We start from the raw sequence: 12,173 nt of genomic DNA, 5'->3' as shown, positions 1-12,173 counted from the left end.
TTTTAGTGTTCTTCCCCCTTGATGTATGATATATGTTACAGTGTTTCCCTTACTTCAAGAGAATTTTACATCAACACAATGGATAATTATTTCCAAATTATTTTAATCTTGTGATAAAAGTTGCATAGTGATAGCAGTATTGATAAGTGGATCCAGTGCTAGTGGTGTTGAATGGCTAATGCACATCAAGAAATTCTAGTCCTCAGAAACCAGTGGAAGACATGGTAAAGAACATTTGTGATTCATTAGATCTACCCTTTAGAGGCACTATTCTAGTCTGTGAATTTCTAGTAGGAATAACACTGTCATTTAAGAAGTGCTTTATTGGGGAGGAGGGTTGGGTGGGAGGGGGTGGAGGAGAGGATGGGATGGGAAGGGGAAACAAAGGAGGAGGCTACAATGCTTGATAAGAAATGTACTCATCTTGTCCATGTAATTGTAACCCCTCTGTACAGTATTTTCACAAAAAAAGAAGTGCTTTATTATTCATACTAATTTTATTTGTATTATCATTGTTTATGGGAACAAATATTCTCCTAGGGCTGAAGAAACTGGAGAGACAAAATAAAAAAAAAACAAACAACTTTTACTCAGGACCAGCCACTTGACTAAGTTAGTGAGGGAGGAAAAGAGGGAGAGAGGAAAGGAGAAAGAGAGCGAAGAGGCTGAAATCACAAGAGCTATTCTAGGTTGGTTTTCCATTGACACTAATGAGTTATCTCTTGCTTTTTAAAAAATCTTCAGTCGGGCTGGGAAGGTGGCTCAGTGGTAGAGCGCTTCCCTTGTATGCCTGAGGCCCTGGGTTCGATTCCTCAGCACCACATAAGCAAAAAGAAAAAAGCCGGAAGTGGGGCTGTGGCTCAAGTGGTAGAATGCTAGCCTTGAGCTGAAGAGTTGAGGGATAGCGCCCAGGCCCAGAGTTCAGGCCCCAAGACCGGACCCCAAAAAAAAAATCTTCAGTCATGGGCTGGGAAGGTGGCTCAGTGGTAGAGCGCTTGTCTTGCATGCCTGAGGCACTGGGTTTGATTACCCAGCACCACATAAGCAAAAAGAAAAAAAGCCGGAAGTGGTGCTGTGGCTCAAGTGGTAGAGCGCTCGCCTTGAGCTGAAGAGCTGAGGGACAGCACCCAGGCCCAGAGTTCAGGCCCCATGACCGGACCCAAAAAAAAAAAAAAAAAAAATCTTCAGTCACAATTTTTATTTCTTGAGGTTACCTTTTGTTTCTTCAAAGTCAATTTGTCTTAAAAAATGGACACATTCCTCATACACATGCCTTTGAAGAAAAAAAAAATTCAGGGAAGGATTAGTTTAAGAGGCAGAAGGGGGGTGCTGGGAAGGTGGCTCAGTGGTAGAGCGCTTGCCTTGCATGCCTGAGGCCCTGGGTTTGCTTCGTTGGCACCACATAAGCAGAAAAAAGCCAGAAGTGGCACTGTAGCTTAAGTGGTAGAGCCTTGAGCTGAAGAGCTGAGGGACAGTGCCCAGGCCCAGAGTTCAGCCCCCACAACTGACCAAAAAAAAAAAAAAAAAGAGTCAGTAGGAATATGCATGTAGGTTTGTAGCCCATCATCTTATACACATAACAAAGTGGCATAACCTCAGATTTGCCTGAATGATGTTCAAATCCCACCCTAATGATACTGGTGAATGCCATGGCAGTCACAAAATGGAACCTATGTATTGGCTCTACTTTCTGCGGTGGTCAGCACACCTTTTCCTTGTCAGCCCTTCGAGCTGACAGAAGATATGTCTTATGACTGTCATTATCTTTCCCCAGATCCATTAGCCTAGCTTCTTCAGGGAAAAGTCTACCTCCTCCTAACAAAGTCAACCACAAGCAGCAGAGATTGATTTGAAAAGCTTTGTTTTGTTTATGGAAACACTTTGGATCAAGGGAACTCCTTTTGGGACCTCTAACAATGAAAAGAATTAAACATTGAAAATAAGATAGTATAATACAATTTCTTTTTTGGGGGGAGAGGGGGGGCCTGAACTCTGGGCCTGGGCACTGTCCCTCAGCTCAAGGCTAGTGCTCTACCACTGGAGCCACAGCGCCACTTCTGGCTTTTTCTGCTTATGTAGTGCTGAGGAATCGAACCCAGGGCCTCATGCATGCAAGGCAAGCACTCTACCACTGAGCCACCTTCCCAGGCCCCACCAGTGCTCATATTTTTAAATGAAAAGACAGATCAGCTCTTTAATATTTTCTTTTTGAACTGAAGAATTTTTTTGTCTGTATGTATTGTTATCATGCAGGTAAAATTTAGCATGAGATAGGGCCCCATGGTTAGTCTTACATTTCTATATATAAAATGTACAGCTTTTAATATGATTTGATTATACTCTTATTTTTAATAATTGAGAAAGTATTAAAATTAAAAATGAGTTTATATGTTAACAATTATAGTGTTAATGGTTACTTGAGAAAGCATGAGACTGTGTATAATATGTCTTACACGTAGGCAAAGATTTTATAATGTTTAGTGCTTGAATAGATTTCTTCTTCTTCTTTTTTGTTAACTTAAATCAGCAACAACTTTCACAACAGCATATAAAGAGCAAAAGGCCACTGGTGAAAAATGTAGCTACTCAGAAAGAAACGAATGCAGCAGGACCTGATACCAGATCGAAAATTGTGCTTCTGGTTGATGCTTCACAGCAGACTGGTAAGGGAAGGATTCTATGTACTCATCACAGGCTTAGATCTGTGCTGCTCATGCATGGATTCATGGCTGTGATCTGGACTTTTCAGGGTTCTATGCTTCATTCTGCCACTTGGTCAAATGCCATCAGAAGCCTCACACAGTTCATGTTTTTGTTTTCTCTCAACTTGCTGACTTATTATGTATACATTTGAACAAGGTTTAAGCTTTTCTTTTCCCCTGTAGGCATAGGTGGGATTTTGCATTTACTGTAGAAAATTGAGTGGTTGTTTCTGGTAGAAATATTGTTTTGTGTGCTGATCTTGGAGCTTGAACTCAGGGCCTGAGTGCTATCTCTTGAGCTTTTGTGCTCAAGGCTAGTGCTCTACCTTTTGAGTCATAGCTCCACTTCAGGCTTTTTGGTGTTTAATTCAGAGTTTTTCTGCTCTTGCTGACTTCAAACTCCAATCCTCATAGCTCAGCCTCCTGTGTAGCTCGGATTACATGATTACACCAGTGCTCAGCTTAGAAATCAAAATGTTCTTTATAACAATATTAAACGCTTTGCAAATCATCTTTAGAAGGAACTTAGCCTATTTTCTGTACCATATTTAAGCATAGATCTAGACCAAATTTATCAGCAATGATTACCTACATTGAAAAAAAGCAAATAAACTGGGAGCCAGAGGGTCTCACCTATAATCCTAACTGCTTAGGAGGCTGAGATCAGAGGATCATGATTTAAGGCCCTCCCAGGCATACACCCAATAACGGGCTGGTAGTATGCTCCTGTCATCCTAACTGTGAGAGACTGAGATCATGAGCATTGTAATTCTAGGCCAGTGGGCAGAAAAGTCTGCAGGACTATCAGTGGAAGAAGCTGGGCAAAGTGGTGCATGCCTGTTATTGTAGTTAGGACTGTAAGCCTGAAATAGGAGGCATTAGCTGCCTGTACCATGAGGTACAGGCATGTGCTAGGGCAGTAAATGTCACCATATGTCAGAATTAATCAGTGCAACCAAAAGGCTATGGGCATGGCACAGCAGTAGAGTGCTACTTAACAAGCGTAAGGCCCTTTGTTCAAACCCATGTCAGCCAAGAAAAAAAAGTAAATGTTTAAAACAAGGGCTATGACAACATTAAATAAGAAAAAAATTACCCTGACAATAGATAAGAGCCTTGTAGCTATTTATTAGTTTCTATTATGAAATGCCATCTCTGTTTATTCTCTGTTTATCGCTCATCTCTGTTTATTCTCTATGGAGTAGATATTGATCTCCTCCTTGCTGTTGTCATTCATCCTGGTAAGCAATTCCAGGGTCAAGTGTTAGATCTTGTCTGGGCAAAATTGCTTTTTATTTCTCTTCAGCTTCTATTCAAATAAGGTCAAGGTTGAGGCCAGGTGTGGTATGACACATGCCTGTATTCTGGCATTGTTGGAATCCGGGGACACATAGCAAGACATTGTCAAAAAAAATCACACACATGGAAGCTCTTCCAAATTGAAATGAATAAAATGGCTGATGCTTTCTTTCCCTTGGGCTCTACCGCTTCTATTTTATATTCAGTCACGTAGCCTTTTACCATTTCTTAGGTCCTTTAGGAGCAGAGAGAAAGGATGCTGTTGATAGTACCTGCTGCCCTGTGTGATTTGTAGAGCACACATTGATAATTCCCAAGTTTTGATTTTGATTGCTTTTCATTGTTTTTCGTCACTGTGACCAATTCCATATCTCTTCAGCCCTGAAATGGCTTTAAAAAATTAACCTTCTGGGGCTGGGAAGATGGTTCAGCAGTAGAGTGCTTGCCTCGTATGCACGAGGCCCAGGGTTCGATCCCTCAGCACCACATAAACAGAAAAGGCTAGAAGTTGCGTTGTGGCTCAAATGGTAGAGTGCTAGTCTTGAGCTGAGGAGCTCAGGAACAGCACCCAGGCCCAGAGTTCAAGACCCATAACTGAAAAAAAAAATTAACCTTCTGTAGTGAAGTTATCATAAAGATGCCTTCTGAAGTATAAGGATTGCAAGCAGAGTGAGGAAAGGTAGAGTGTGAGGACAACTGTATGTTATCAGTATTCTCCAGTTTGTTTTTGACTTCTGAGGATTGATTGCTGTCATTAAGAGACAGAGTTAAATAAAGACATAGAAAGAGAGTTTGTTTCTTTTGAACACAAGCCTATATTATCTAATGCTATGACCAAATATAAGATAAAATACAAAATACGACATATAAGATGACCAAATATAAAGTAATATACCAAAGTTAATTCTAGTTCAGTATGCCACCAACAAACAAAATTTAAGCAAGATATGATTTATAATAGCAACAGAAGCATAGAGTTTCTAGGAATTAGTCTTAGGGATATGAGACATAAGCAGAAAACCATAAGACCTTATTACAGGGCCTTAACCACATCCTGTGTGCATGTCCCATCCTGCCATGCAAGATTATGTGATACTTCAGATGTCACTTCCCTAAAGCTGCTCTGCAGACTCAGCACTACTCTCCTAACAATTCCAGTAGGAAGTTTCGAGGAACTTGACAAACAAATTCTAAAATTAGGAGCATAAGTCTGACATTCTTCTTAGACCAATGTCTTTCCCAAGACAGCCTTGGGAAAGAACATTTCCCCTGTATTTTAAGACTTACAAAATCACCTTAATTACTGTAGATTCATATTATTAGTACAATATGCAAGAATCTTCAAAGCATAGAAGCAGACTCCTCTGTATGTGTACAAACACATACATAGAAAATGACAGGGAAACATTACAGGTCTGATTTATACCTTCTCAAATCTGTTTCATTTGGATTAAGGGCTTCATGAAAAAATCCAATGGTAGAAGAAAATAGAGGTAGGTATCTTTGTGACTGCCGCTCACTAGAGAACTATTTCAAAAAATAGCCATTTAATTTAAAAGGGTCCAGGTTTTGTGCCTCAGCCTGTAATAACTAGCTATGCAGGAAGGAGAGATCAGAAGGACTGAGGTTCAAGGCCAGCCCAGGCAAGAAGTGATATTCTCCATCTCAGTTAATGAACTGGCATGGTGGCACATGTCTCTAAATTGTTTGGAAAGCCCTTAAATAAGAGGATCACAGTTTAAGGCTGGCTCTTTAAGACTAGGCAAAACACGATGCTATACCCAAAAAATAAAGCACAAAGGGCTGGATCCATGGCTCAAGTAGTCGAACATCTTCTTAGTAAATATGAAGTCCTTAGTTCAAACCCCAGTACTAAGAAGAAGAAGGTGGAGGAGGAGGGGGAGGAGTGTAGAAGAGCAGGAGGGAAGAGAAGAGGAGGAGGAAGAAGAAAAAATAAGAAAGGAGGAGGAAGAGGAAGAATAGCTAGCAACATGTATAAAGTTGTCTGCTTTTGTGTGAGCTATATAAGAATTCATACGGAGCCGGGCGCTGGTGGCTCACGCCTGTAATCCTAGCTACTCAGGAGGCTGAGATCTGAGGATCGCGGTTCAAAGCCAGCCCAGGCAGGAGAGACCGTGAGACTCCTATCTCCAATAAACCACCAGAAAACCGGAAGTGGCGCTGTAGCTCAAGTGGTAGAGCGCTCGCCTTGAGCTGAAGAGCTGAGGGACAGCGCTCAGGCCCAGAGTTCAAGCCCCACGACCGACAAAAAAAAAAAAAAAGAATTCATACGGAAATAATTGTGTACCGTCCTTGGAGCCCATAGGACATAATGCCAGAGGGTACTATCTGTGCCTACAGGCCACCATTTGATAGGACTGTGAAACTCTTTCATTTGACTCATTTATCCAACCTTATGGATATGTTTAAGTGCAGTTTCTTGTTTGCAAGAGATAGGGCTGTTGATGAAAACCTTACATTGTCACAGTGCAGCTTACACAGTGAAACCCAGTGTCCACAACAACTACCAAGTCATGGAAGGCGCAGAACATGTGGGGCACCAGTGGCTCACGCCTGCAATCCTCGCCACTCAGGAGGCTGAGATCTGAGGATTGTGGTTCAAAGCCAGCCCAGGCAGGAAAGTCTGTGAGACTCTTATCTCCAATAAACCACCAGAAAACCGGAAATAGCGCTGTGGCTCAAGTGGTAGAGCACTTGCTTTGAGCTAAAGAGCTCAGCTACAGTTCCCAGAGTTCAAGCCCTACTACTGACAAACAAAAATACATGAATGTGAGCTCGGTGCTGGTGTCTCATGCCTATAATCTTAATGCACTCAGGAGGCTGAGACCTAAAAGTTTGTTATTTGAAGCCAGCTTAGAAAGAAAAGTGTTTGAGGCTCCATCTCAGAATAACCAGCAAAAAGCCAGGTTGTAGGTCAGTGGCTGAGCAAGCTTGAAGTCCACAGTTCAAACTCTGGTATTGCCAACAATAAAATAATAATGAGTAGATTCAGAAAAAAAGAAAATTTGTAATTTATTAGAAGGAAATTTATTGATATATAGTTATAACTTGTGAAATAAAAAAAACGCTTAAACAGGACAGCTCAGAAAATGACAGGTTAAATTATACAAAAGTAAAATTTGTGAAAAAGCAGTAAAGTGGCTAAACGCATCAGGAAAGATGCTCAGTCTCGTTATTGAGAACCCCCATACTGAACTACCTTTTTATACATAACAGAGTGGCAAGAATTATAGTCTAGGAAATGTGTCAAGTATGTGTGAATGTGTGGATCAGTGGGAATGTTTATGTCCTGTTGGAGTATAAATTGTAGCCATCTCTGAAAATGATGTGGCATTTTCTAGTTAAGTTGAATCGGTGCACCCCCTGAGACCTCATCCCCATAGAAACTTTCACATGTATACCAGGTGCCTTTTTTTTTTTTCCATAGTTTATTTTCAAGACAGGGTTTTACTTTATACTTGGGGTCAGCTTGGACAGTGTTGCTATTGTGCTCTGTCACTGTGCTCTCTCTCTGGCTGGGGTAATAGGCATGTACCATTGCATCTAGCCTGATTGAGATGAAGTCTCAAACTTCTGTGTGTGGGCTGGTCTCCAACTGTGATCTCCTGATCTGCATCTCCCAAGTAGGAAGGATTATAAGCTTGTGCCACTATGCCTGCCTTACTTATTTGAGTATCTTAATGATACAATAATTTATTTTCATAATAGAAACATGTTATATTAGCTTACCAGGAGTATCTTTTAGTCTTTTCAAAAGGTCACATAGTTCTCTGTACACAGTTTGTCACAATCTAATAATAATTTATTTAACAAGAATTTACTGCTCCGGTCATCACCAACACTTTCCTTGTCTTGTAGATTTCCCATCAGATATCGCTAACAAGTCTCTGTCAGAGAGCACTGCCACGATGCTGTGGAAGTCCAAAGGCAGGAGGAGAAGAGCGTCCCACCCCACTGCCGAGTCCTCCAGTGAGCAGGGGGCCAGTGAAGCTGACATTGACAGTGATAGCGGCTACTGCAGTCCCAAACACAACAATAACCAGCCTGCTGCCGGAGCTTTGCGTCACCCCGATGCTGGGACCATGAATGTGTGTAGTATGCCTTGTTTCCTTATTAATGGCTGCATCCATTTGTTTCTCATGTCCTCTGCTAAATCATAATATCTTAGTGAACAGTTCTTATAGTAATTAGATGGTCAAAATGATGTTTATATATTTGGAATGAAAAGTATTACGAAGCAATATTCTGTCATTATAAGAAGCATGTCTGGGGCTGGGAAGGTGGCTCAGTGGTAGAGTGCTCGCCTTGCATTCATGATGCCCTGGGTTTGATTCCTCAGTACCACCCAAGCAGAAAAAGCCGGAAGTGGCGCTGTGGCTCAAGTGATAGAGCACTAGCCTTGAGCTATGGAGCTCAGGGACAGCGCACAGGCCCAGAGTTCCAGCCCCACGACCAACCAAGAAACAAACAAACAAACAACATGTCTGCTAGGTGCCAGTGGTTAATGTCTGTAATTCTAGCTACTCAGGAGGCTGAGATCTGAGGATCACAGTTCAAAGCTTGACCAGGCAGTAAAAGTCCCAGGGAGACTCTTATCTTCAATTAACCATTCAAAAACTGAAAGTGGCACTGTGGCTCAAAGTGGTAGAGCATTATTAGCCTTGAGGGACAGTGCCCAGGCTCTGAATTCAAACCCCACAGCCAACAACAACAAGAACAAAAAGCACGCAAAATGCTAGATTAAATGATGAAATATTTGTCAAGTATACGTCTTGAGTGGAAAGTAATTGTCTTTTTTTCTTTTTTCCTTTAGCATGTGGAATCATCTGTGTGTACAGGTACTTATTTTCTGCATTGGTTTTGCTATAATCTCTATCTTTTTAAGCATATAACTCACTAGGGCTACAAAACCTAAAAAAATAAAGAAGATCCCACAGACATAAATCTTTGAGTAATTATACTTAATTGAAAAGTACAGTTTTAGCAAGGAAGTTGGGTGACTAACAACTGTCACTGAAAAGGTATAGAAAAAAATCTCAGTATTATATTTAACTGACTAAATTTTAGTATATAAAGCTAAGGAGCAATTAGATCTTGGCTTCTTTTCTAAGTAAAGGAATCTTTAAATATGTGTTATAGGTGGTGTAAATTGGACCAATGTAACTTGCCAGGCAACCCAGAAAAAACCTTGGATGGAAAAAAACCAGACATTTTCTAGAGGTGGAAGGCAAGCTGAACAAAGAAACAATTCCCAGGTAAATTGACTTAGGTTGGAGAAATTTGATTAGATGTGAAATGAATTATTTTTGGTTTGTGATAATGATTGTGAAAAGACAGAATCTTTAATTTTTGCGTATGTATATTATTATTTAGAAGTGAACTATTAAGTGGCACAGTGGCTCATGTCTGTAATCTTAAAGAGGCTGAAATGAGGAAGGTGGAGGCAAGCTCGGCATAAATTTCCTGAGACCCTTTGTCAACCAATAAAAAATTGGAAACATTGGTACATGCTTGTCTTCCTAGTAAAGGAGCATTGAGATTTGAGGCTGGCCCAGGCGAAAACACAGAACCTTACTTGAAAAATAATGAAAGCAAAACTAATTGGACTCATGGCTCAAGTAGTAGAGTATTGCCTAATAAGTGCAAGGCCCTGAATTCTCAAACTCCAGTACTGTCAAAATAAAACAAAACACTGATATCCATAGCTTTAAAATGGCTTAATCCATAAAACTTACTTAAATAATAAAAAAAAAGGTGAAATGTTAAATGAAGGTGGTAAGTGTATGGTGCATGTTGTACTAATTTCCTACTTTTCTGTATGTTTATTTTTATTTTGTTTTTTTGGCCAGTCATAGGGCCTGAACTCTGGGCCTGGGCACTGTCCCTCACCTCTTCAGCTCAAGGCTAGTGTTCTACCACTCGAGCCATAGCGCCACTTCTGGCCTTTTCTGCTTATGTGGTGCTGAAGAATCGAACCCAGGGCCTCTGCATGCAAGGCAAGCACTCTACCACTGAGCCACCTTCCCAGCCCTTTTCTGTATTTTTAAATATTTCATTATTTTGAAGAAGGATGCCCTCAAATACTGCTGCCTCTTCCATGTCTTTTTCCAATTAATACATAAAAAAGTAAGTGCACACTGTGCCTTACATACTGATTTTAGCTACGCGTCTGTGCCTTATTTGACATATTCACCTCTTTGTGAATATGTCAAAGGGAAGGGGTGCCTCAGCCAAATATAGAGGCTGGGCAGCCTCCTCAAGGTCTTAGGATGGAGGTCATGAGGAGTGGGCAGGACATTCCCATGAGCCTCCAGCAACCTGTTACCTTGGGAACAAGATTACTTTTGGTAGTGCTGGGAGTTGAACTCAGGCCTCACCCTTGCTCGCTGTACCACCTGAGCCACAAAGCCCCATTCCTTTTTGGCTTTAGTTATTTTTTGTATTGCCTTAATGTGAGCCAGATATCCTTGGAAGTGAGTATTGCATTTTTTTTTTTTTTTTTTTTTATCCAGGGCCAGCCTTGGATTGTAATCCTCCTACTTATGCCTTTCATATAGTTGGATTATCATGTCCAGCTTTGTTTGTGGACATGAGTATCTTGTTAACTTCTTGCTAATAAAACAGTCCATGAACAGTGCTCCTCATTATTTATTTTTATTTTTATTTTTTTGGCTGGTTGTGGGGCTTGAACTCTGGGCCTGAGCACTGTTCTTGAGCTCTTCAGCTCAAAGCTAGTGCTCTACCACCTTGAGCCACAGCGCCACTTCAGGTTTTCTGGTGGTTAATTAGAGATAAGAGTCTCCTGGGGACTTTGCTGCCTGGGCTGGCTTTGAACTACAATTCTCAGATTTCAGCCTCCCGAGTAGCTAGGATTACAGACATGAATCACCAGTGCCTGGTTGTGATCCTCTTTATGTCTCCTACCCCAGTATCTGGGATTACAGGTATGCCCCACCATACCATGTCCAGCTGAAGAAGGATTTTTATTATTTGATACTTTTTCCTAAGGGGGGGGTTGTAGGGGGGGAGCACACGCAGTAATAAAATTTATTTGGAAAATAAACTTCCAGTAGACTGAAAGTGGGTCATCTCTAGGTTGAGCGTGACCCTTAAGACTTTTTTAAAAATATCAGACTTAAAATAGTTACATAAAAATGTATTGTGCTATTTTCTTTGATGGCAACATCTTGCAGAACTAAAGTACAATATTCTTATCCTAAACAGGATATTTAAAATTGAAAAAGTCAAGAAAGAGAATAGAGCTGGTGCCATGGGGACCCAGTGTTACCCTGGAGATCCTGCCGTCTTTCACTCTCCTTCCTCACCAGTCACTCCTATCCTCCAAACACCCTCTCTGCACTCACTTTCCTGGTCTCTGGTGGGGCAGGCTGGGTGTCAGTTTTGTTGCCACTTCATATATTTATCTGGCTGACTGTCCTGCTGGCATATAGAAATGCCAGTTAGTGGGGCTGGGAAGGTGGCTCAGTGGTAGAGCGCTTGCCTTGCATGCATGAGGCCCTGGGTTCGATTCTTCAGCACCACATAAGCAAAAAAGAAAAAAAAACAGAAGTGGTGCTGTGGCTCAAGTGGTAGAGCGCTAGCCTTGAGCTGAAGAGCTGAGGGACAGCGCCCAGGCCCCAGAGTTGAGGCCCCACGACCCAAAAAGAAAAAAACAAAACAAAAAGAAGTGCCAGTTACTGTGACCACCCCACACCCAGGACATCCATTTGATATTCAGATCAGGGCTCTTACGAATATATCTGGTATAGATATTCATGGAGAGGGAAAGAAGGCGAGGCTTATTAATGATAACATTTTTAGCCAGGTGCCAGTGGCTCACACCTGTAATCCTACCTACTTAGAAGCCTGAGATCTGAGATCACTGTTCGAAGCCAGCCCAGGCAGAAAAGTCCTCATGAGACTCAAAATGGTAGAGCACTAGCCTTGAGCAAAAAGAGCTCAGGGACTGCGCTCCGGCCCTGAATTCAAGCCCATGGCTGACCCCCTCCACTCCTACCCCCCCAAAAAATCACATTTTTTATATTTTCCTTAGAATCACCTACTTGTCAGAGATTTTGGCCTCTTAAAATAAATGATGCATTTGGTGAAAATTCATTGAGTTTTTTGTACTTTTCTGAAAATGTGTTTTAC

General features: G+C 41.4%; 1 protein-coding gene across 2 annotated transcripts in view; it reads left to right on the top strand.

Moving 5' to 3' along the window:
• LOC138815875 (selenocysteine insertion sequence-binding protein 2-like) overlaps positions 1-12,173 on the top strand; it is a 48,511-nt gene that overhangs the window by 14,272 nt on the left and 22,066 nt on the right. For both annotated transcript variants that reach the window (XM_070005255.1, XM_070005254.1), the window contains exons 4-7: positions 2,528-2,663; positions 7,881-8,110; positions 8,836-8,860; positions 9,162-9,277. In XM_070005255.1, the coding sequence (XP_069861356.1) occupies positions 2,528-2,663; positions 7,881-8,110; positions 8,836-8,860; positions 9,162-9,277 (507 nt within the window). The remainder of the gene's footprint in view (positions 1-2,527; positions 2,664-7,880; positions 8,111-8,835; positions 8,861-9,161; positions 9,278-12,173) is intronic.

This window comes from Dipodomys merriami, unplaced genomic scaffold, assembly GCF_024711535.1.
Source record: "Dipodomys merriami isolate MVZ:Mamm:240054 unplaced genomic scaffold, mDipMer1.0.p SCAF_679, whole genome shotgun sequence".
Classification (NCBI taxonomy): Eukaryota; Metazoa; Chordata; class Mammalia; order Rodentia; family Heteromyidae; genus Dipodomys; species Dipodomys merriami.
The sequence above is the reverse complement of the archived record's forward strand: the minus strand, read 5'-3'. Positions and strand labels throughout refer to the sequence as shown.